We start from the raw sequence: 24,167 nt of genomic DNA on the forward strand, positions 1-24,167 counted from the left end.
CAGTTCATGATATGTTATTGTTGACATGCGACACGCGCCTTCCAGTGTGCGCGATAGAAACTCGTAATGTTTCGGAATACCGGAGTTTAAAGAATGCGATCTGTCTTAATTAAAAGACGAATAAAGGGTTCAATTTATCTGGTGAAGTAAAATTGGGTCCTTGCAGTGGTTCTATTTCGTTCATAATACCCCTTGAAACAAAAAACATTACTGTCACAAAGGTAAGTAGCTTGTTCACAACCTGAGTCTTTGGAGGGTTCATCACTGACAACTAAGGTAAAATCAAAATACTTGCCATTTAAGACCCATGTCATGGTGATTATTTTTGTTGAAATCAATTTAAAATGCTGTCCAATCAAAATATATCTAATATAGCACAGTATATATAGTTACTAAAGAACGGTGTCATGTTTTTGGCAAGAATATCGGCAAAGGAATATACAGCAATTCCTACACCAAACTTACGACATTTTATATTTAACCTAATTTTTTGTCTATTTGTTTTAGATCATTACTGCGCTATTGTGTCCATGACTTCTTTCATATTCTTGTATGCTTTTAAAACAATTTTAAAGTGTTTTCCTTATAGAAAATCTGTTATGGAATCTTGTTTAACTTGAGTATTTTACTTTAACAATTGCTTTTTTCGGTTGTATTCTTATAGGTTTTTGTTTGTTACTAGAGGACTTCGAAATGTCGAATCTTCTGAGATGTAGCCGAGTTATGCATCAGTTCCGCCGCAACCTTGGTCATCGTCAGGTAACGTCGCGGTTCTTTGACTATTTTCGGGAACAAAAACATGTCCTTGTCCCATCAAGCGCTCTGTTGGCCCCTCCGGAAACTGGTGTTCTATTTACAAATGCCGGCATGAACCAGGTGCGCATCACAATTAACTAATAGTCAGTCTTTGAAGTTAAAGGGTTCTTTTTATTTATAATCGTAAACGAAGAAAGCGTATATCGTTATTATCGTAAAAAAAATATCTGAATGGCATCGAAGTTACTAACCTAAGATAAAGTACACACACATACTCATACTGTTGTGTTTTATAGAACTTGGGAGAATCATTTGACAGGGTCACACGGAAAACCTTAACATTTGTATGTTTTAACAGGATGTTTGTAGATGCTTATTTATTTAAATGTTATTTGTATGTTTTCGCAGTTTATAAGAATTCTTTCGGGATCCGAGGCGCCGTGGTGCAGTCGAGCGGCTTCTTTGCAGGACTGCGTACGCATAGGAGGAAAGCATAACGACCTCGGAGAAGTAGGCAGAGACGGGCATCATCACACTTTCTTTCAGATGCTTGGAAATTGGTCGTTTGGCGATTATTTTAAGGTGGGCTTATTAGGAACCCTAACAGGAGCATAAGTCGATGCAAATTATTCGCAAGTTTCATGTTAACGGCAGCTACGGGATATAGCAGTAGCGTTAATGAGTTCAAAAAGCTTATTTATTAAGTAAATGTATGACTTTTTTTTAATACTATTTTATTTTTTTTAAGAATGAAGCGTGCTCATTTGCTTTTGAGCTACTAACTTCTCACTATGGAATAAAGAAGAATCAACTTGTAATAACATATTTTTCCGGCGACGGTGGATTCTCCATTGCTGAGGATACGGAAACGAAGAATATTTGGTTGAGCTTGGGGTGAGTATGCCTTTCTTCGTTTCGGTGACAATTACAACATTAGGATAATTTCCTTAATAAACTATTACCATTTTTTCAGGATACCTTCTAAGAATATTATGCCTCGTGGGATGGAGGACAATTTTTGGGAGATGGGACAAACAGGACCATGTGGAACATGCACAGAAATACACGTTGTGTCCGAAGGCAAGCTGCGAGAAATTTGGAATATTGTGTTTGTCCAATACAACAGGTTGGCAAGTTGCTCTTAATATTGCTTCTGAAAAATGGCGAAATTTTTTCATTGCTGATTTTTAATTCAGATCTATTGAATTCAATACTGATATCTAGATATTCTCTGCTTTTGTTTGTATAAATAAAAAGCGCTAATTTACTCAAAAAAATTCATGCAATTCAGTCACGAATTATTAGCTATTATTTCTTCGGTAGTAACGTTAATGTTAACTATAAAATCAACGAATCTGTTAATGCATCTCCATTGAGTATTGGACCTTTTATGCTTACGTAATCGGTGTCAGGGCTGAAACATTCGTGATTAAGTTTGGCCAATGTTTTGGGAAAAGAATTCCATCGGACCCAAATAAGCGAATAAACTCTTTAAAAAATCCGTTGCTTTCATCTGTTAAAACCATCAGCTAAAATATATACTCAAGGAGTTTGCTTATTTAAACAGTTTATTTTATAGCCATTTAATTCTGTTGTGAAAGTGTAATAGTTAATTTTTAAGATTTTTGAAAGCAGATAGTAATGTTAAAATGCTTTGTATCTCCCTAGGCTATCAGATGGATCACTACGCACATTGGAAACGCCGTTTGTGGATACCGGAATGGGACTGGAGCGTCTTTGTACAATTCTACAAGGAAAAAAATCTAATTATGACACCGATCTTTTTGCACCAATTATTAGACAACTCGAAAAGGTAACAAGATAAACCGCGGTGACGCAGTTGTCAAAACTGCTACATATGGTGCTTCCCAGAGATTTTTACACTAATTCGATGTTTGATGTATTATGTGTGTTTGTGTTGTCGTTGTTGTTGTTGCAGGACAGTGGCTTATCGTACTCTGGTGTTTTCGGTAATGTTAGGGACAACGCATTTCGACTAATAGCAGACCACTGTCGAATGGTTACAAAAGCCATGTCGCAGGGTATATTGCCGGACCATAGAAACGCTGGGTAACTTTAGGTCATTGGACACCGTTGTCTTAATTAAGCGACCATAAGCAAACACATCTTCAAATAAATTTCTGCATTTATACTAATCTCTTAGTCGATATTGTGCGCTTGGATTCCACCATTCAAATTCGAGAAAATAATTTATTAATTTAAAGTTTAGTCATGCTTATCAATTGTTTTGAATGCCGCCTGCTTTGGAAAAATAAAAATGTATCAATCAATGACTTCCATTTCACTAAATAATATACCCGACCCATGTCTTTATACGTGAAGAGACATTTTTAACAAAAAGTTTCGAGCTATTTTTTTCTATGGATCTGACAGATCTATCGATTACTAATTGTGATCTATCCCGATATCTATTGATTTAGGAACAAACTCAGGCGGGTTTTACGTCGCTCAATTCACGCTGCCCAGTCACAACTTGGTTTAAAGCCGGGCCAATTGGCGGAACTTTCAGAAATTGCGGGAGATATACTTGACATAACAGGAGTAAGTTATACCATACAATAGTTACTGCTATTTTTTATTTCTCATGTAAATTCACAATAATTTTGATTTAGAATGTTCCGATGAATCTTAAAATCCTTCATTGAAGAGTGAGCCCAATTGCCAAAACGCAGCAGATGACAATTAAACGTGTTCTACTTGCCGAACAGAAACCATTACCATGATGACAGTAGTCTAAACTTGCAGATTTCAGAAGTTAAAGCTATCGTGAACGATGAGGAGAAACGCTACCTAACTATGTTGCGTAAAGCCGATGCAGTGCTCAGGACTGAGCAGATTGAGTCTGCCGCAGTAAATTCGGCCGCAAATAATGCCTTGGCAATAAGTGGTGTGTTCCTAAATCATTCGCTTCTTTTTGCATGCTTACGTATATCATGTGCATGTTATGTTACATTTATCTCTTAGGAAATTTAGTAAATGTACTAGTAGAAATCAATATTTCTGGAAAATGAAGTAGACCATTGAAAGAGAGTATTCTTTGGGGCTATCTTGGGGCTATCACTAGCAAACTGTTTCACTAGTCAGGGTTTTTTTTTGGGAATATGAATCACATCCGTTCCGTGAACCGAGCAGTTTACACTTACCTGTGTATTCTTTGTACTTTGTATGCATTAAAAATGCTTATATTACTCGTGTCACCCTCCAAGAGCATTAGAAATGCTGTAAATATACGAATGAAATTTAATAAGGATACTCTACGCTTTATCAAAGTTAATATTGCGGCCTAGCTTGTCGTATTCGAACTAGCAGCCTAAAAGAGCATAATTTTTGCTTCTTGCTGTAACCTCGCGGCACGAAGTAAAAATATGTATGTTCCTAAGGGCCTACTTAAAAATGTTTAGATCACGTACTATAATGAAATACCTTTACGGGCCGCTTTGTTGGTCAATATGAATGAGATTTCAGAGCTAAAGAGGACTAAGCTATCATTCTCTATGACAAAGGGTCGGTTAGATTTTTTTTAAGTGGTAATTTTCTACTCGCATTTATTCAATGTAATGCCTTGAAAATGCGTATATCTATAGGAAAGCGCTTGCTCTTATTTTAAAAAATACATCTTTATTGTTGTGAGTAGCTAGAAATAATTCACAGAAATAATGCAAAGACAGATCAATCCAAGCTTTTTCTGAGCTATCTACCAGAACAGCAACAGTATTGTTTGAACAGAACCACTATTTGAGACTGATTGTTGCTTTCTTAGAGTGTGATTTTGTGAACAATAATGGAGAGTCCATTCAAATAGCACTAATCTATATATAGTGCTTAATACCTTATAGTGCCGAAATTTAATATCTCTAGGAATACAACGTTTCGTAATTATTAAAGCTTACTATTAAAGATGTGGCTATATAGATCGATAAAAATCACGCGAAGATGAAAAAAGACGTTTTATGAAATACAAGACGAGAATTATTGTCAATCCTAAGACTTGCAATACAGTCTTTCGCTTGAGTTCAACTGCTTATTTGTATAAGGTCCAGATATACGATGGATTACAAGAAAGTAGCTTCGGATTGCCCATTAATACTAAATAACGACGTCGTTTCTAGGCCCTGATACTTTTGCCTTTGGGTTCGGGCCTCCCCTCGAGTACAGTTTTGACGGCGTGTGCAATGTGGCCCGCAACAGCTCCGCCGATAGATGCCATGACACAGGTCAGAGGCCAGCGTTGCCATTGCGCCTCCCAGTCTAATGGAATTGGCAGCGCGCCTAACCAACATCCCATTAAGGTACAGGATACTACGTAAAGGAGTGAACGTTCACATACGTTGTCTGGTCTGAATGTTCACAACGCCGACGAAACATGGCAAGTCAAAGAAAGAAAAAACGACGATACAAATATTTGATATAGTCTGCAAGAATGTGATATCTGAGTCTCATAGACGGAATTTTTATTTGACAAATGCAGGCATGAATAATAGGCACAATGCTTGTCTCGATTAAGAATGTATGAAACATGGAAAACAGATTTCTCAATGGTTGATATTACACCTCTTGCCATGCCTGTTACTGAAAGTCCATCCACATGCTCACGTACCGTCTTCGGAAGAAAAGCCTGTCGATTTCAAACGCAGTACACTCGGTACACACAGCAATGGGCAGTGACGCAAGCAACGCTACGACACAAGCCAAGTAGAACGTTTCAAGGAGGTCTTCAAGTAGAGGAGCGCCGAAAAGCACCAAAGCGGCGTGCAACGCAAATATTGACAAAAGGAACAATGTTGCACAGCGGCTATAGGTTTCCGTCTGGCCAAGAAACGTTCAAATACATAACAGAAAGCATAGTAACGATGATATTCGTATTGGCTAGAACTAATGTGAAATGACATTGATTCGATTGTATTCATAAATGAATATGATGAATCAGATAAAATTTCAATACTAAATATGGAAACTCACCGAAACTTGTTTGGGATTAAAATTGGACGCGACGTTGTTATTGAACCACCAAAGAGTTACACCTTGGACGGCAGTAAGAGCTAACAGAAGTAATGGCAGACCACGGTCAGGATCCGCGACTAGTAGGGATCCGAGAACGCCTGGCAAAAGGAGGCAACTTAGTAGAAAGGCGGATCCGGTATGGTAGATCAGGGTTAGCCGAGGTGAGCCTTGTAAATCCATTATTCAATGACCAAAATTAATGCGTGTTGAATGTCCTCGATAATTAAACCTAAGGCCTACCAAGTTTTAAGAAAAAAAGCAAGCAAATTTATTGTATTCGTTAGTGCTAATCATTGTAAACTTACTGCTATAGTTTGATGTCTGTTTTAGGGTGTTACTATAAGGTAATTAGCCTCTTTTTTAATACCCTTTGTATCTGTGCCTCTATTCAATTTTGACGCATTGAAATAATAAACGAGTGAAGATTTTTCGCGAAATGCTCGCAAGATGAATATGTGACAAAATACCTTAATGCGTTATCTTAATAATACCATCCCCGGGTTTATATAGTGCTGTTACAAGTACTTCTTCTGCGACAATCATTTATTTGGAAATACGTTGTGCGTTTGACAACGACCTGATTGTCCTTTCTTCGAATATGTCTATTAATGGCTAATGAAGCGACTTAAAAAGTAGCATTTATAGGCTAAACAAACCCAGGCTGCATTGTGAATGGGACAGTAACAGGCCACACAAATATAGGGCCAAAAGTCGAAACAACTTTTATACAGCAAACGTTAAACGCCTCTGCTACTTTCCTTTTTGGTTTTCCTAAAACGTAACATGGCTATTGGATGTCGACACTGCCCTATCCACGATGGTTTCGCTATAATACGCTTGAATGCCACGTATTGCTTGGAATGGGTGGTACGACGAAAAAATTATTTGAACACTTAATGTTTCCCCCCCAGTGCCGTACAAATTGCTATATATCCCTCTGGATATTATTCCATTGATCCGAACCGACTGAAAAGCACGGCTTTTATGCCATAAAGGAAATATCGTACTGGTTAGGTTTTTTCCTGCCTTACCATGCTCAACTGTTACCAAAAACAGTACCTAATCTTTCACTTTAATAAATAACGTCACTGTGATAATAGGATAGTTATGGGCTCCCGCTAACAGAGAAAATCTATGGACGGTAGCATTAACTAGGCGTTTTCCATGCGTAGAGGATTTTTTTTCTACTGAAATCGGCAAATTCTCATGCTTTTGCTAAATTCTTTACCCCTGCAGCATTTCAGGCATCATCGTTGTGAATCTATTACGGGTTCCTGAAAGCTACAATCTTCTTTAAGTATTCTAATCGTATCTGCTACTCTTAGTTCTTTTCAAGTACTTCTTTGTAGCTCAGCCGGGTTACCTCGCTGAAACAGATATAGTCGAGCGGGTTTCCATCGAACTAACCAGGACGTGTTGTTCCGGTCCGGCAAAGAATGAATATCCAAAACGAATAATATTATAAGTACCACGGTGCAGTCCTTTTTTTCTTGTCTAAGTCGCAGCTAGTACAACAAACGTACACCTTTTCATTGAATCACTCTCGAGCTCCTTTACTAACGCGCTGCCTGGTTTATTTGACTATACTGTTAGTCACAATCCTTCGGAAGGATAGCGAAAATGCTCGGACGGTGGATCGAGCGGAAATCACTGAACTTTATGTAAGATCTACGGAAAAAAAATTCATTTGTTGTCGAAAATTACTGCCGATGTACTGTGTTGTAGCAGTGTAGTTTAATTATTTCTTGGCGAATTCACTTGAAGCTGAAAAAAGACTAAGGAAGGGATTGGTTTTATTAACTGATGAAAGCAGCGCTCTCTCATAATTCGGCTTTTTCGAATTATTAAGGGTAGACCTCTTGCGACACCTGCTCAACCTATCCCAGTATCAGCATCAATTAGAATCGTGTCCATGGTTTTGGAGTAGCAAGTACTACTAGCCGTAGATTGTCTCTACCAGTGGTTAGCCAACAGCTACTACGAACGGCGACATTGCAACAGTGAGCGGCTGCCTCGGCTGAATGAAGAAATTCACGAAGAGCGAAGAACCACCAATTGCTCCGCGTACTTTACTGCAGCAACAGCACCTTTCGAAATGTGCGCACTGAAAAACCTGTTTATTAGTGAACAATCGCGTTTGAACAAACATTAAATATGTAGATACACCCGCAATCAGTACTTTGTTGCAAGGCGATGAAGTGACTAGTCGTAGCTTGTGTATACAAAGGAATCCAAGGATAATCTACAAATGAATGAAGCCGAAACGGTAGTTGAATCCCGTACAGCTGGGTGATTCAGATTTGTCTTACATGCTCAGCTTCTCGCTGCTAATGAGACAGTGGCTGCTCGGACGGGGTAGCCCCCAGTAGCAGCTTGTGAAGCAATCGGACTTTATTTCTCAAGGCCCATAGGTTCGTCGGAACTAGGGAGTTCCGCGCATTTTTCATTTGTTCTCCCGATCTGTAGGTCTTGATCGTGATGGGCGTTGTTGACATTATCGTGCAAGTGATCTTGACGTGTGTCTGTGTGGTGTAATCAACAGTGAAAAGAAAAAATCGGAAATAACGCCGGAAAGCGCTGAAAGGACAAGCAATACAAATACAGTGAAGCTTTCTAAAAGTTTAAAGTTAATGAATCAGTATAGTAGATTATACAGTTGTCTCAGCATCCTTACTACGGATTTCCTGCTAGGTACAAAATGTTGGCGTATTGACCAGGTACATATTATTGTAAGCTAAATTGACGAGAATACACTTAATCAGAAAAATGCGCCGCTACATTAAGAAACAATAATGGAATGCTGTGTAACAAAACTGATTATTAGTAATTAATGATGCGGATACATGTCTATTTGGTTGGTAAACGGTTTGACGGCCGTATCGTCAATTCCGATGGAAACAAACTTTCGTAATGAAGCCGAAAAAGAGATCTGGCTTTATAAAGACCACGTAGTTATTCGTGTGTGGGAACGAGTAGGCGTTGAATCACCCGTTAGAGCTACGTGTATATTGAATAAATGCCGATAGTATAGAGTTATGCTCCATATGTGGCAAGAGGCATACCATCAGACCAACTGCTTCATTATCAATATTCGTTTGCCTGAGAGCAAACGATGCGCTAATGATATCAATGGAGGTAGAGAAAGCTGATGAAATACGTAAATATAATTTATGTGTGTGGTTGCCATTGCAATTAATTTCCAAAATAAATGAAGACTTTTGTAACGACCGGGACACAATATACACGTAAAATATAAATGGAGACAGGAAACTGGGTGTACAAAAAGGCTAATCTTACCTACAGCTCAAATTAATCTATTATAAAGCTTGTAGAAGGAGGTGAGATACCATCTCACATTTTTGATTAAGTAGAAACAAATAGATAATGTGAACGTTGCCAAGCGTGAGTATTTAAGAAAAAGCGGGTGTATCTAAGGTAACCATTCTACTTAAATCGAGCCAGTGCTGCGGGGTGGCTTCCTCTACAGTTATCTTCAACGGAAGCCTTACTGTAATTTTGTAATATTGAAATTTAGTAAATTACTAGTATAAACATTGCTGCTTTCTATATAACCATTCAGAAGCCTTGAAATGTTGAAGCATCGAATCATGGTAGACTAACTGGCGCAAACTAGCCCAGGTGGGCTATGCATATTGAGTGACCGTGAGACATTACTATAACAAGAGCCAAGAAAAAGAGTGGTTTTGAAGTGCGGGCGCGTATTACGTCGGATACTGCTGCCGCCAGTAGCTACAGTGACGTCTTGAGTAACGACGCGAGATCAAAATATTAGCGTGTAAGGAGTACGCACAGCATGGAGGATAGCCAGTCTGTATCGGATATCAAGGTGTTTTACCGATACTGTCAATCCTGCCATCAGTTCCGCTATCGACGTTCTCTATCTTCTTCGAAACGACATTATGACAAGACGCGATCACCCCGACTCCAGTGCACATTAAACTGTACAGAAGTTAGTCATGTTGACGACCGAACCCGTGGACGATTGGTGCGGGAGCATACGCTTGCTCAACAGCGAATAAGATCTGCATTGCATTGCTTTGTAGAACCAAATTGTTATATAGCACTAGAGAGAGCCGTAGCAGTAGAGAAAGCGTATGAGTCAAGTTGCCTCAATTTGATTATTTACAACGATAGTGGAAGGTCGTAGCAACAAAGTTGTGGTGCCAGTTAGTCCTGATAAGCATATTATTAATGTGCTTCACTGAGAAACCATACGAATAAGAAGACGATTAAGAGCTATTGTTGAAAAAACATTTTAAAATTCTGTGTAAAATAAACAGAGAGTTGACACATGACAATGGTACATCAAGATTAGCGCCAATTTAAAGCTGCTAGCTTTTTACAATCATAGCCATGAGGCGCCGGAGTCCTTACTTACTAGTGTTTTTGTCACTCGCCTCGGTAGGGTGGATCGCCCTTACTTACCGTCTATTGCGAGCACCCGACATCCAGCTAGCGCAATACTATCGACATGGCGTGCAGACTAAGTTGGAAGGCTTAGAGCTCGACCTCCGCGACCAAAAGGCTGAAATTCAGCAGATTTTTCAGGGTGTCCAAACCGTTCGGGAAACGCGTCAGCAGGCCGGCGGTCTGCGAACAAACATCAGCTTACCACAGCTCCCGCTCGGTAGCAGATTACAAGAAAACGCTATCGGCGTAAAAGGAGGAGCAAAACGCGTCATTCCTATACTGCTTTTTGCTTGCAATCGGGTTACTGTCCGGAAACCCATCGAACAACTGCTAGCACTTCGGCCTTCGGCCGAGCGTTTCCCTATTATTGCCTCGGCTGATTGTAGCCATCAGCTCACCCTAAACACCATTCGATCATATGGCAACCAGGTTCAGTTAATACAACAGCCTGACCAGTCGGAGTACAAACTGCCGCTGAAACAGAAAAAATTCAAGGGATATTACGCAATCGCACGACATTATGGCTGGGCGCTCAACAAAACGTTCGTCGACCTTAACTATGATGCTGCAATTATCGTTGAAGACGACCTGGAAGTGTCACCCGACTTTTTTTCTTATTTTGAATCATTGCTACCCATTCTAGAGGCTGATCCAACCCTATATTGCGTCTCAGCCTGGAACGACAACGGGAAAGCAGGCCTGATCGACCAAAATAATGCATCGTTACTTCACAGGTCAGATTTCTTTCCTGGCCTCGGATGGATGCTCACGCGCCGGTTGTGGACTGAGGAATTAATGATGACCTGGCCAAAAGCATTCTGGGATGACTGGATTCGTGAGCCTGCACAGAGAAGGAATCGGGCTTGTATCCGACCAGAAATATCGCGAACAAAGACATTCGGAAAGATTGGCGTAAGTAACGGCCTCTTCTTTGAGAAGCATCTTAAATACATCCAGCTAAATACACAACCGATCGACTTTTCGCAACGCGATCTAACCTATTTACTGAAAGATAACTATGACGTCGAGTTTGTCAAGGAGGTGTACGGAAGTCCGGTAGTGGCCCTGCCTTCAATATTGTCTGGCTCTATTGCACTGCCGATGTCACGCGCTGTTCGATTGACATATCGAAGCCAGACGACATTTAAACGCCTTGCCAAGGCCTTGTCGATAATGGACGACTTCAAGTCAGGCGTGCCACGAACCGGTTACCGTGGCGTTGTATCGTGTATGCATAATGGTCGGCGAGTTTACGTCGCCCCACCAGCCGAATGGAATGGGTATGATCCGAAGTGGAGCAGATGAGGTTACATTAAATTAACGGAATAGAGATAATGATGATCATAACGATCTTCGAATTAAAAGACTGAGTCTAGATAGAATGGATGTACATATTTTTTCGAAGTTATTTTATCAACTGATGACGAAGAAATGGCGATCAATGTGTAACAGACATATATAGGTGGTTTATGCAAAGAGCCACATATAAGAAATCATGACCGACTCGCAGAAAGAACGGTGACTGAGATATATATGATAAAATGTCACATTTCTCGTAAACACGAGCAACAAGAATAGAACATAACAATGCTAATTATAACTTCATCCAATATCAAAAATGAAGTATTTCGAGGCTACGAATTATATAGGATATTGTGGAAGATCTGCCCACCGGGCAGAGAGAACTTGTGGGCGTTTCCTAGTGGTATAGTCATAAATAACCGACCTCATTCCTGTAAAAGTCTTTATGCCGGTATAATCTATGGCAACTAAAGGAGTTTTCTGAGCATATGGTCATGAGGATGAGGAACGCAACTGGGTATTACTTATTTTCTTAGTGCCATGTTCAGGCATGTATCAGAATGTAAGGCTTGTATCATATCCCATCCACAACGACTCTATTGAACACATGACGTTCCGGGAACTCGAGAAATGCAAAACAGGGAAAAGAGTAGCAGAAAAAAGCGAGAGAGAGAAAGAATCTAATATAATGCCTAATATATTGTATTATTATAGAAAATAATGTTGCAACTGTGAAAAGTCTGTGTAAATAATTTTCCGTAAATACATGAAGGCGATTGAAGCAACAACGCTGGGAATTATTCCTACCGTCTGTACCGCCTTATCACGTTTTTGGCTAATAAAGCAATGCAGCATATTAAACAGAACGAAAACATGTAAAAATTTTACATTTTGCAGCTGATAATTATAAATAGTAGATAATACAATGAATGATAGAAAAATTATATAAAACGAAATATAAAAATAAATAACAGTAATTTAAAACAGACTAATGTGTTTTCCAATTTCCTGTGAATGCAGAAAAGAAGAAATTAAATGAATGTCTTTTTACAATGAAAAATTGTAAAAAATTAACCGTTGAAAGACATTAATTTTTTTCTTTTTGAATTTTTACCTATATAATCTAATTTACTGCACTGTTAATGTCTGTGTGTTTGTTCGAATCTAAGACGCTTCCTTAAAGTGGTTGATTAGGCTAATATCTCCTGAATCGTAAGAGATTTACCCCGGGATTCCCTGCGCAAAGGGAAAAACCAACTATCCAAATACTTCTTTCCCTAGAGGAAAAAATTTATTTTTCGCATAAAGCATAATGTTGTAATTGGCCGTAAGCCGACAGCAACAATTTCATTCACGTTTTCGAGGTTCGCAAATAACGCAGTATTACCGTTTACAAACAGCAGGCCGATCACCAATATTGCCCGTACTAATATATACTCCATGTATATTTCTCTGCGAATCGTGTCGCGCGAACAAATGTTTTCGACATGCGCTTCATAGCAAAACAGGCATGGAACAAAGCCCGTGAGTTGTAGCATCCAGTTGCTAATTTCTTCGTTCTTAACAAACGTATTAGTCAAGCAATATTTAGCTTAGCTTCGTGATTAACTCTTAGGAAACAAATAGCCTCTCTCTATGTGAAATATGTCCTCAGACCTATGCGATATAATTTGATTTGGTGCATTTGAACCACACTCATCGGGCATATAATCGGCGTATGAACATTTTTTAATAGTGTTTACGTTTAGCGTTTAGATACAAAAACTTCATAGATAATAGGCCTATCAAACTACAAAAGCTATCCAAATAAATAGTAGTAGGACACAATTTATGTACAACGTACGCGTTCTCCTTAAAGCATTCTTGTTCCTGCATTTTCAGGGTATTTAGGTGAATATCATATTTTCAATCGAGGGTATATCTGTTTCTTTTTACGTTCCTATTTATATCTCATTATTATTCGCCTAATTCATGATGTACAATTAGTACATCAATTTCTTTCTATATGGACGTCTTACTCACGCTATTTTAAATAGCACACATATGTTTCTATGTGTGTACGCCTAGACGATGTGTTGGTTCTAGCAACGTCAATGTTGCACCTTTTAATCGACGCGTTTGACATGTCGTAAATGCGATGAGAGGAAAAGTGGCAGAAAACTTTATAGGATGACGAACAGTCTCTGTTACTGTTGAGGAACTAGCAGAGTAAAAGCAGAGCTTCAAAAAAAATGTTACCACTTAACTGCCTATTGTTTTTAGTGCCGATGAAATAGCTTTCTTTAGAATAGAAGGACGCGAAGGAAATCATGTTACACTTGAGGATAATGAGATTATAGGCTCTCTATGCCAAATTATCTCCTCGTTGCTTACTATTTGATGCACAGAAAGCAAATATAATTTTTGCAAATAAAGCATGACTGTAAGGTTATAGTCATGCGCCATATGTGTAGATTTCCCTGTCCAAAAAAAAGGTGCACTTTTGGATTTATGCATGCAAAGGCGTAGAGGTGTTTGTGACATTTTTCCAGTTTGCCAGGTTACCGTCATAGCAGTTGAACTATCTACGTGGAGCCGTTGGTGCGTCGGAATTTAATTCTAATATCGTACTGTAGTCGACCTTTTTGCTGCAGACAGCGCAACAACTAACAGCGGACATTACTTTCCTATACGTCAATAGAAATTATCGACTGGATGAGGACTTTGGTAATAATCATCGTATTTATGCTTGTAGAAAGTCGGTTATGAGTATAAGATACAAGCGCAGTTCTGAAATTTTGTAACGGGTACAGTAGTTAACATTGATTAAGCGAATTTAATTTGCGTGAAAATGAACAACAAGATAGAACAGAAATTCACAACTATTTTGTGTGATGATTAGACTAAGCACGTTCTGGTGTTGCTAAGTATAGACCTGTTAAGAACTATATTGGGCATCTCATCTAAACACAACTCAGAGGATATAATGCCCATAGGAGAGTAGTGAACCTGCTCAAATTTTTAAAAATTTAACTAAGATCTAATCCTTTTGATTTAGAGTTCCATGCTCGTTTTTGGACAGACAATAAGTAGCACTCTAATACTTCAAGGGCACTAAAGGGCTTCAATTGAAGATCGAAATCTTTTTGCATGCCGCCTCTTGGCACATTCGTAACGGCTTGCAATGTAGCCTATGTTTTGTGCACGTGTATATACTCGCATTGTGATAGCATCATACAGAGGCTGTTACAAACATCCGGTTATCATAAACCGCGCTAATATTATCTATTGACCTTCATTTGAGTAGAGGAAGAGATGTCCCTATTACAAGCGTCGGCGCCATTGTATTGTGGTTTTTATGAAAGTTCTCCTATTAGTAAAGTTTTTGTTTGGTTTTAGTCAGCTATGTTTTGAAGATAGCTACATTAAATGCATGTATACATTAAATGCATTATTCTAATAAAGAAAAAGAGACGTTTCGATTTGTAATGTTAACCTAGAATTCTCAAATTAGAGATATTCAACAGGTTCGTTCGTACTAAATAGCAAAATATAGTGCTACCTTTCGACTCCAATCTGAGTGTTTCGTTTACCTGCTATTATTTTTACTAAACTCATCCTTTACAGACTTTTGCTGGTTTGCAGTACATAGAAAAATATACATCGTGCAAAACTGGGGAATATATTTGCCATCTTGTAATTGGAATAGTTTTCCATGTCGCATTGCAATATCGTATTCAGGGTTCAGTACAATGGCCTTGAGACGGGTGCACGATGAATGAAAATCAACATTACTGAGGTCATTTAGTATTCGATACATTTACCTATTCTGTTAGACAAAGGAAAATCAATATCTGCAACTCGAAGAGTAAAGCTTTCATCGTTAATTCACTGGACTAAGGGCTTGCTCTCCTCGATTCGTCACTGGACGATCATATATGAATTTCACATGATGTTAATATCTGTAAGTTATATATCATTGTATAATATCAGTGTGATGCCTTAGGAAGTTTCCAGTGTTTCCTGTACTATCACATAGCACTGCGGCTAGAAAGGTCAAATATACACAATTTCAAACTTTCATATGTACGAAATATGTTACACAGTCTCGTTTCGATATTTCGTAGGATTATAGTTGGCTCGAAATAGTGGCGTTCTAGAGTTCTTTGTGCAGTTTCCTCGCGGTGTGTTTTGTATAGGACATATCAATCGATAGCTGTTTATGAGCCTTAATTTAGGTACAAAGGTTAACCTATCACGCTACGTGAAAGCTACATATTGTCCAAATGATCAGGGGTTTCCCCGTTTTAAAGTTTCAAGTAATTATATAAAATAGAATTACTAAATAATAAAAATACAGCTTCAAGGAAGCATTGATCTAGCGCAGACTCACAAGCTTTCGATAACTTCAAATATTTAACCAACACTATGTACAGGCGGCATGGTCTGGGTTGCTTATGTGTTGCCATCGTTTGTTTAAATTTTAGCACCGGCAAATGTTTGCCATGCCGTTTCATAGGTATATTGGAAAAAACTCAATCAAGTCCAGCCAGGGGGAGCTGGCTGGACTTGATTGGGCTTTGAGACCTTCTAGTGGTTGTAAGTCGTTGATGCTATAACGAAAAGGCGATTCCGGAATCTTGTTCAAAGAGTAAAAATAGCCAAAGGTAAAAAAATTATGAAAATAACATTACTATAGTTGAAAACATAATATGTTAAGAGACAATTATAATCAGTCCAGTGTATAACATTGAAAGGAAATGTGATTTAGAATAGGTTTCACTTTAATTGCCGAAGTTAATTATCTGCATTTTTGGTGACAGCCAATGCGATATAATACGAGCTTAATGCTTTTCTCAAGTAAATGGTACACTAGTATCGCTTCAGGATTTTAAACCTAAACGAAAAGACAAATAAGACTAATCCTTCAGATTTAACTATTGTTTTCAGGAAGCACAGCCTGGAAGCTATACTTAAGCTGTGGTCTAACGCAGGAAAATATCGAGGATGTCTGCTCACAAAAGTCTATTAAAGTAAGATTTTTTGTTCGTAATGCTTAGCTTGATGTTCGGGCTCAACCCTAGGCGAACTGACATACCTTATGCAACGGTATATCTTTATATTTCAAACGCAATTCTGCTAATTCCGAACGATTTTAATTATGCAACCAAATAAAAGCCTTATTACATTAAATAAATCAGCCAGTTTTACACGCGTTAGTTTTTTTTCTATATTTTCTTGTTGTTGTGAACGGCTCCTTTCGGCAGGAAATTGACTGGGACGGTTTTAATGAACACCTCCAAAATTTTCGTAAAAAGTCGCAAAGCAAGTCGTTATCATCCACCGAGGATCACATTGATTTCGAGTCTCACTTCAACGCATTAAGTGCAGCCTCAATACCTAGCACCGATCAAACTAAAATATACGAACATGTTTACGGTGAGTCTTTTCTTGAAAACAAAATGAAAATGCTAGTCAATACCACATAATGATTCCTAGGTTTGCGAAGCCAAAGCATTTTGTATAACTGTGCCAAAACTCTATTTTCGTTTTTTATTGACTATAATGCGGATGCGTTACAGATTTACTGTAGCTGTTTCTTTCTATTATTGTAGAAATGTCTTCAGATGTTCTCTATTGCGCCGACGCTGGCAACAATCGTCAAGTACTGCTGTTAAGAAATACCTGCTTTTTTCCTGGGGGAGGCGGACAGATTCCTGACGTTGGTACCATAACTACGAAGGTAATATTCAACATCCTTATTATTTTTTATCTCCATCTTCTTGACCACTAAAGTTTTACGGGCAGTGAAGTATATTGGCAGATTTGTGTATAAAACAGGAGAAACTCATTAATCGATACAGAAATCCAATTGTACGTTCCCCAATTAAAGTACAAGGGTCAAATAACTTGCCATCTATTTTTATATTGCTGCAACTTGAGCATGACATTTAAAAAAAAAAATTACGATTTCAGGACGCGCGGACGGAATATCAGGTTCGACATTTAGAGAAGCTCGGAGACTACGTTTTTCATGTAATTGAAGGCCCATCCTGTAAGCTTCGATGTGGTGATGAGGTCATTCTGCACGTTGATCAAGCCCATAGAAGACAATGCACGTGGCACCATACAGCTTGCCATTTGCTAAATGCAGGTTTGAAGGATCAGCTCGGGCAGGGATCTCACCAACACAGTACCGCTGTTCGCGAAAGTTATTTTCGACTCGACGTTGTTACCAGGTATGGCTTTTCAACAAGACTTTTAATAATGTATTGCCTCTAGCATTCAGTGCGCAAAGAAGCGTATATCCGTCAAGATCCTTCACAACAAACATTTCTCATTATTATGGCAAGAGGCCTCGGTCGGGCTATGTATGTAATTGCTGCAAATATTTTTCACGATGAATCTGAAATTTGCGTCAGGTTATTGCATCGTGATGAATAAAGTATTTTCCATAAAAAAAAAACTAAATATTCGAGTAGAGTAGATGCTTCTGCAGCTAATAAAAAAAAAACAATTTTGTTTGCAAAACTGTTAGTTACTTAATTTTTCTATTTGCTTCTACACCTCGAAAAAGTAACAGCAGACTGTAATGTACACTATTTAGCGTCATTCTTCCAATTACTTTCTAACAGGACTCCCGTCAATGTGGCCCGTCTAGAAGAATTTGTCAATTCGGCGATCGCTGCTGATCATCTGATACAGTCGGATGAACTAGCTCGGGAAGAAGTGCTGAGCAATCCGCGAGTGGTTCGAATTCCAGGCGAGATCTATCCAGATAAAGTGCGTTTGGTGCGCTGTGGAGATGTGTCCCTTGAACCGTGTTGTGGAACGTAAGCTGGTCATGCGGTGACACGCTATTGTGGATTCTGTTTTTTCTATCTAGATGTATAATAGATGTATTCAAGGTATTGTATTATAAATCTATGTCAAATTAGAGTAACAGTCACGGCAATAATAGTTTGCAAATGCTAGAGCTCTTTACAAAACTCGTGAAATCCATCATACTATGAACAGACAAAACGAGTTGGAGGCTGGTGCTATACGACATACGCGAAGGCTAGAAAAAAAAAGGCACGGATATTTAGAAAAATGGAGAGCTAGAAACGTTAAATTTGCTACAAGGGATCATGCTAACATTGCCTTGGAGCAGGTGTTTCGCATTAAGTAAAATCGAATTACTAGTTGATGTTTTAAACATTAGGTCTTTTACAGCGTTCACTAGACATTTTTTCTTTCGTCCTCGAGTCAATGATGGTGAAGCGACGACTTTACATTGAGTTTAGTGTTAAAAAGGGTACTAAGAACAGAAGACTAAACGATATATAGAAATTGTGATCTTATAGCCGTGGCAAGTTTGGAAAAATATCAATCTTGATCTTTGTTATAAGAGTCCTTTACAGTGCCTACAAGCAAAGGAACAGTAGAAAATAAACAAGGACGCGTGACGATTCATACCTGAAGTGTTCCTCATATCATGTAGCCACCACCAAAGGGTCTGGCTGTGTAGAACGTTTTCGTTCTTAGAATTTAACAAAGCCTTAAAGAAGAATAGGTAGAAGAACTGAAAGGCAATCGAATTTAGGATGTTTTGATCACTGAGAAATGAGCGCAAGAATATTGGTTTGGGGAGAGGTCAACTTTAACAAGAACGAAAGGTTTTGAAAACTAAGTAAATATCTTTGGCAAACTCGGATTTTTTTAAATTCAATCTCTGAGTGTAGGTTACATGGCTACGTGGCCCAGTGCTCATGTCACAGCTTTCGCAGTTTTGTCTCGAGAAACTTGAGAGCTGTAATCTGTGAGGGACTCCAGGCCTTCCATAATTTTCGGCAAGGATAAAATACTTTGAAGGAAGAAACTATGCGGCTTTTTCACAAGGCTTCGTATGAGAAGCTAGCTCGAGTTGCTCCGATTAGAGTTGGAGAAGTTACGGCTACTAGCATTATGTACGTGAGCTGTCTTTTTTTTTATAATTAGCGTTTATTAATACTTTGTAGTCATGTATCGCACACTGGTGAGATTCCGAGTGTAGTCGTCCTGTCATCCCGATCGCTTGGCGTCAACCTAAAGTCTGTAACTGCGACGGCTGCCAAGGCGGCCCAAGCTGTCGAAAATGCTGACATAGTTTTAGCAAAAGTGTCAACTCTACAAACGAGGGTCGCTCAGCTTTCACGTGAGAAGTGAGTGTTGCTATTTATTGCTCTGTCTGTGTAAACAATTTATTCAAACTTTGTGCCTGAGGCTATATGTAGAAGATGATATTCACGCAAACCGCAACGGTTGCCGACTACTATGTACACACAATTTACTTAAGCTGCCCATTGTGTTTTGAAAAGTGTGATACGGGTCAGTTTCTTGTTTCTATTGCCTAGTTGTTTACTACCAAACTCGTGAATAAATAACGCCTACCTAAAAGCATTTCTTCGATATTTTTGGAGTCAACTTGATATTATTGTAGAAATTAGAATATCCGATGGTAAAAATGCTACCTAAACGGTTAATGCTGTGCGACGTGTTGTAAAGTTGTTCATCTGAATTCTTAAACTGCTACTAATAATTCATACTGACCAGCAAAGCCTTCCCCGCCTATCACTGGGTTAATGGTCGACGACTAAACTGAGCTGAATACTGTCTGTATATAGAAATCTTTTGTAATTGACATTGTTTTTCGGGAAAAATGTTTCCTTTGAAACCAGGTATCCAGAACTCGAAGATTGTCGTCGACAAATGCGTGTTCTGAGACAAGAAATCGCTAATGAGTCTCTGCTTCCGTATTTGGCTGTAGTCGATGCTGAGGAAAAGCTTCATAACATTGATCGTAGGATTGAGCAGCTGATTAGAAACAGTAACAAGCTACACGAAGAAAAGGTACTATACTATCTATCTCGCAATAAAATTATATGTACATGCCGATGCACCTTTGCAAACTAAAAGGCGTCGTATGTAAGCATAAAATAAGCGTTAGAAGTTTACTTTAGAGCCTATTTTTACATGTCGTAAATTGATAACGTGGTAAAAATTAGCTTTCTCCGGAATCTTTCAAGCTTTGAGAATGAATTCTAACGTTGTCCTTGTTGTACCACCTGGTGTCCAGATATCCGCACTTTTGTCAGGGTTGCCGCATAAGAGCCCTCTGATTGGCTGCATCTCTTTAGACTGCGACTTTGCCGCTGTCTCGAAAGTGCTTAAAGAGCGAAGAGACCAAGACAAATCACTCCGTTACTTTGTAGCTTTACAGTCGTGTGGAAAAGTTTTCGTGGAATTGTGCATACCTCAGCAGGTAACTTTATGTTCGAAAGTCATCGTAGTAATAATAAAACTCCTTATCATTGCCATAAAATAGAACATATAGTAGGTTACCATTTCTGTTTGCCTGACACAGTAGCCTGAAGTTATTTTATTGCCTACTTAATGGTCTTTTTAAAGCTGATTATATGAAGCCTACCCGCTTCGCGCATCTGTTGCGCAGTAATAATTCGTAATGCACAGAAACGATTTTGATTTCGCTGCCTTAGCACAAAATAGACCACAGCAAGTGCTTTGGTCGCCTGTAAAATGCGTCTTTTTAAGACACGTTACACCTATTAGATATATAAGTGTTAATGAATAATCTACTTTCCATTCTTTCCGTTCATAGTTGTGGTCTAGCGGGTGACCGAAGTGGACTGCCAATACTTACTCTATTTGAAGATCGTAAAATATTTAGTTGCTTGTTATTTATTTGATTGACTTGCAGGATCAGTTTGCTGAACAAAACGCCACCGCGTGGATGGCATCATTTATCGAAGCACTGGGCCCAGACGGCCAGTTGTGTACTAAAATACGTTCCAATGCAACTAAAAGTTCCAAAAAGGTAAAAAGGAAGACAATTACGTCTGCTTCAATATAATAAAAACTGGCTCTTCCGGACCCAAATGGAACTGTCTGTTCCGAACGCAAGTTTACCACGGATAGTGGCCAAAACTTTTCAGTATGTTTTACAGTTATTACATTTTCAGTTTCACAATTAAAAATTATTCTCATAATAGTGCTAACTAATAATTGATAAAAATAAAATGTATTTTTCTTTTTCTATTTGTAATAAGGATAAAAATGAGTCGAAAAATCTAATCCGGCTCCGCTTGAACGCTCCAGTCGCTAAGGAGAAGGTTGAAGAAGCTGCAAGAAGTTATATCTGCAAAAAAATTTCAACGAAACAGCCATTGTGACTTCCGGCTTTGTCTCACATTTAAGAGAATTTATATAATGATTAAATAAACTAGACATCATACAAGTGTATCTAAGCTAGTTTCTTTATTTTTTTATACTAATAACGGATTTTTAATAGGGCTAAATGTTTAGCTGTGCCATTACCGTAAAACAAATGAGGTGCTTTCACAACCACATGGCAGTCTAGCTTTAGGTCAAGCTGTAAAAACTGTCGACCCTTTCATGCCAATCTAAATGTAAGCCTTAAAATGTTAAGTATAAAAAATCTTTATAGCCAGGGTTCAATCTGCGTATATAGTTCATATGCCTCTTTCCTGAATTCCGTATCGAAAGTAATTTTTAGAGCCGGTTCTATCAATCACGCCGAAGATATCACCTTTACCAATTATTTCAGTTAATTAAATGCAAATAGAAAAGAAAAAATATTTTTGGACTACCTGGCCGATTTGCCGAGGCGTAGCTTATAGACGCTTTTTTATTAGCTTGACATAGCACTTCACAGTCATCACATGAAGCTCATGCAAGGGATATAATATAAAATTTCTGAGTAGCGCCAACTTTCGCCGTAAATGTGATAAAACTTTCTGCACTAATACTATAAGGCAAAAAACTAAAAACACAGAGTCGCTGTTTATAAAAGACATATTTTATTTATGTGTGATTTACAAAGGTATGTACACATCTTCGTAATAGCGGTATGCCTAGATAGTTGTTAAATTATATATATATATATATATATATGCCTATATATATGTGAGTACACATATATAGAGACTGGGATTCAGTTTATTTTTGTTTCTTTGCTACCGACATGCCGTATTCCAATACGGAACAATTGGAGCTTATCCCTATCCTGATTTTTTTGCTGTGTTCCACATCTCTACTTGTACCTACAATTTATGTACACAGATAAATATTCCCTTTCGCTTTTGCATCGGTGCTCGATATATAGCCATACGAGTCTAAAACAGTCGGTTGTCAAGATCATGCATACCCAGAGAAATTGCTTCACCCGCAGAACAATGCCAGCAAAAAAGTGTCAAAATGTCCCGATGAGCAGATTCAGCGTCGCTCAAAGGTGATAACCAAAACGCGATAAAAGATACTCTAAAGGACTCTTTAAGCTGAAATGGCAAGGAGGTAGCATTTTTCCCTAACTAACTAAAGATTTATCCATCTTGACAAAGCTCACGGAAAGCGAAAGCTTATGTGATACAACTCGTGAAATGGAAAGCTAGACGTTTGTCAGTAGATAAGTACTGCGATCTTTATGGCACCAATACTATATTATCAGAGTTTTTGAATGAAGCAAAGATGCCAATAGAATGGGGATCAAGGAGATATTGACAACATAGTTAGTTACGTCATCAACAACGCACCAATCGAAAATTCAAATTATTATAAAGTTCGTATCTCTCCCACACCGGTCAATACCAAAATGGACAACAAAGACCACTCCGTTCTCCGTCCAGTAATTCAAACCGTTGCTTTTTTTTTTTAGTAGGCTACTGCTCACGCCGTCGCACTGACCATTCAAGTCCAAGAATAGACACCTTTAGTTATCGTTAATAGCGTTTTCCGCATAGATCGAAAAACGCTGACGGATATTAAGGTCGAACAGACAGAAAATGACGAAAGGGATACAAAATGACAACAAACACTAACACGTCATCTAAATTGCACTCTCCTCAAATTCGCAAACAAAACACTGCCAAACTAATAACCTATGACAAACGCGCGGATTATTCAGCTTCCTTGTTAATTGTGTTAATGTTTATAAATAGGCTCGTCATTCTCTCGAGCAACAGGGCTCCAGACCGAACATGGACAACACTGCGAATTATTGCGATGATATAATCAAATGTCACCAGTCAGAGTGTTGACATCATAAAGGGCGAGGGTAATATGGCTTCGCTTTTCTCCTCTAATTTCATTAATCTATCCGCACTGAAACTGAAATATCTCTGTTGTCCAGAGATATTTCAGTTTCCTACCTACTTTCAACCAGAATTTGTCTCGCTGTAGGAACAAATCAGAACACAAATAACAATCATCCTATAATTTTCCTTTTAGCTCTTTGTCTGGATGCTCGCGGTTGAAATATCTTCCAAGTCACAAGTTTTTACTAGCTTTTACTTGGTGCTACAGTTTAGTACTAGTGATAGATTATAGTTATCCATAGTGTCTCTATATGAAAATATCCGCGACTCATTGTAAATAGAGAATAAATAATCAATTACACTCTGTACGGAAAATAATAACATATATAATGCTATCGTTAACCTAGTAACTCCCTTCTGCCTCTTGATTTTGAGCAAGCGATCTCCGGGTCGAGTTAGTTACCTCTTATTCCCTCAGTAACGCGGTAGCAACTCATTTCGACATGACATCGAATAGTCGTAAGGTTATAATAAAAATCTGTGTTACTTGCTGTTATTAGCTAATGATAGGTGTACTTATAAATG

General features: G+C 38.4%; 3 protein-coding genes across 3 annotated transcripts; 2 read left to right on the top strand and 1 right to left on the bottom strand.

Moving 5' to 3' along the window:
• The first annotated feature begins 7 nt into the window (after positions 1 to 7).
• LOC111269310 (alanine--tRNA ligase, cytoplasmic) lies at positions 8 to 21,771 on the top strand. The gene is made up of 19 exons (XM_022848785.2): positions 8 to 221; positions 665 to 876; positions 1,165 to 1,338; positions 1,505 to 1,650; positions 1,730 to 1,882; positions 2,425 to 2,569; positions 2,696 to 2,826; positions 3,198 to 3,318; positions 3,523 to 3,664; positions 16,441 to 16,523; positions 16,758 to 16,929; positions 17,106 to 17,233; positions 17,467 to 17,729; positions 18,126 to 18,323; positions 19,491 to 19,673; positions 20,190 to 20,361; positions 20,588 to 20,773; positions 21,230 to 21,346; positions 21,579 to 21,771. Exons 2-19 carry the CDS (start codon positions 694 to 696, stop codon positions 21,699 to 21,701), a joined length of 2,820 nt encoding a protein of 939 aa, XP_022704520.1. The 5' UTR covers positions 8 to 221; positions 665 to 693; the 3' UTR covers positions 21,702 to 21,771.
• PIG-F (phosphatidylinositol glycan anchor biosynthesis class F) lies at positions 4,376 to 7,348 on the bottom strand. Its single transcript, XM_022848794.2, has 4 exons — positions 7,186 to 7,348; positions 5,737 to 6,014; positions 5,375 to 5,583; positions 4,376 to 5,114 (listed from the first exon to the last, which is right to left on the bottom strand). Exons 2-4 carry the CDS (start codon positions 5,956 to 5,958, stop codon positions 4,883 to 4,885), a joined length of 663 nt encoding a protein of 220 aa, XP_022704529.1. The 5' UTR covers positions 5,959 to 6,014; positions 7,186 to 7,348; the 3' UTR covers positions 4,376 to 4,882.
• On the top strand, positions 9,401 to 12,499 carry LOC111269312 (alpha-1,3-mannosyl-glycoprotein 2-beta-N-acetylglucosaminyltransferase-like). Its single transcript, XM_022848787.2, has one exon. It carries the CDS (start codon positions 10,153 to 10,155, stop codon positions 11,512 to 11,514), a length of 1,362 nt encoding a protein of 453 aa, XP_022704522.1. The 5' UTR covers positions 9,401 to 10,152; the 3' UTR covers positions 11,515 to 12,499.
• Positions 21,772 to 24,167: the final 2,396 nt, after the last annotated feature.

The sequence above is a fragment of the Varroa jacobsoni genome, unplaced genomic scaffold (assembly GCF_002532875.2).
Source record: "Varroa jacobsoni isolate VJ856 unplaced genomic scaffold, vjacob_1.0 scaffold_1377, whole genome shotgun sequence".
In the NCBI taxonomy this organism is placed as follows: domain Eukaryota; kingdom Metazoa; phylum Arthropoda; class Arachnida; order Mesostigmata; family Varroidae; genus Varroa; species Varroa jacobsoni.

Bases quoted from the DNA above. Each gene is read 5' to 3' on its own strand.
- LOC111269310 (XM_022848785.2), top strand. From the start codon at position 694: ATGTCGAATCTTCTGAGATGTAGCCGAGTTATGCATCAGTTCCGCCGC. The intron at 1,651-1,729 runs GTGAGTATGCCT...CCATTTTTTCAG, and splicing joins AATATTTGGTTGAGCTTGGG to GATACCTTCTAAGAATATTA. The intron at 1,883-2,424 runs GTTGGCAAGTTG...GTATCTCCCTAG, and splicing joins GTGTTTGTCCAATACAACAG to GCTATCAGATGGATCACTAC.
- PIG-F (XM_022848794.2), bottom strand. From the start codon at position 5,958: ATGGATTTACAAGGCTCACCTCGGCTAACCCTGATCTACCATACCGGA. The intron at 5,584-5,736 runs GTGAGTTTCCAT...TTTCTTGGCCAG, and splicing joins TTAATCCCAAACAAGTTTCG to ACGGAAACCTATAGCCGCTG. The intron at 5,115-5,374 runs GTACGTGAGCAT...GTGAACATTCAG, and splicing joins AGGCTTTTCTTCCGAAGACG to ACCAGACAACGTATGTGAAC.
- LOC111269312 (XM_022848787.2), top strand. From the start codon at position 10,153: ATGAGGCGCCGGAGTCCTTACTTACTAGTGTTTTTGTCACTCGCCTCG.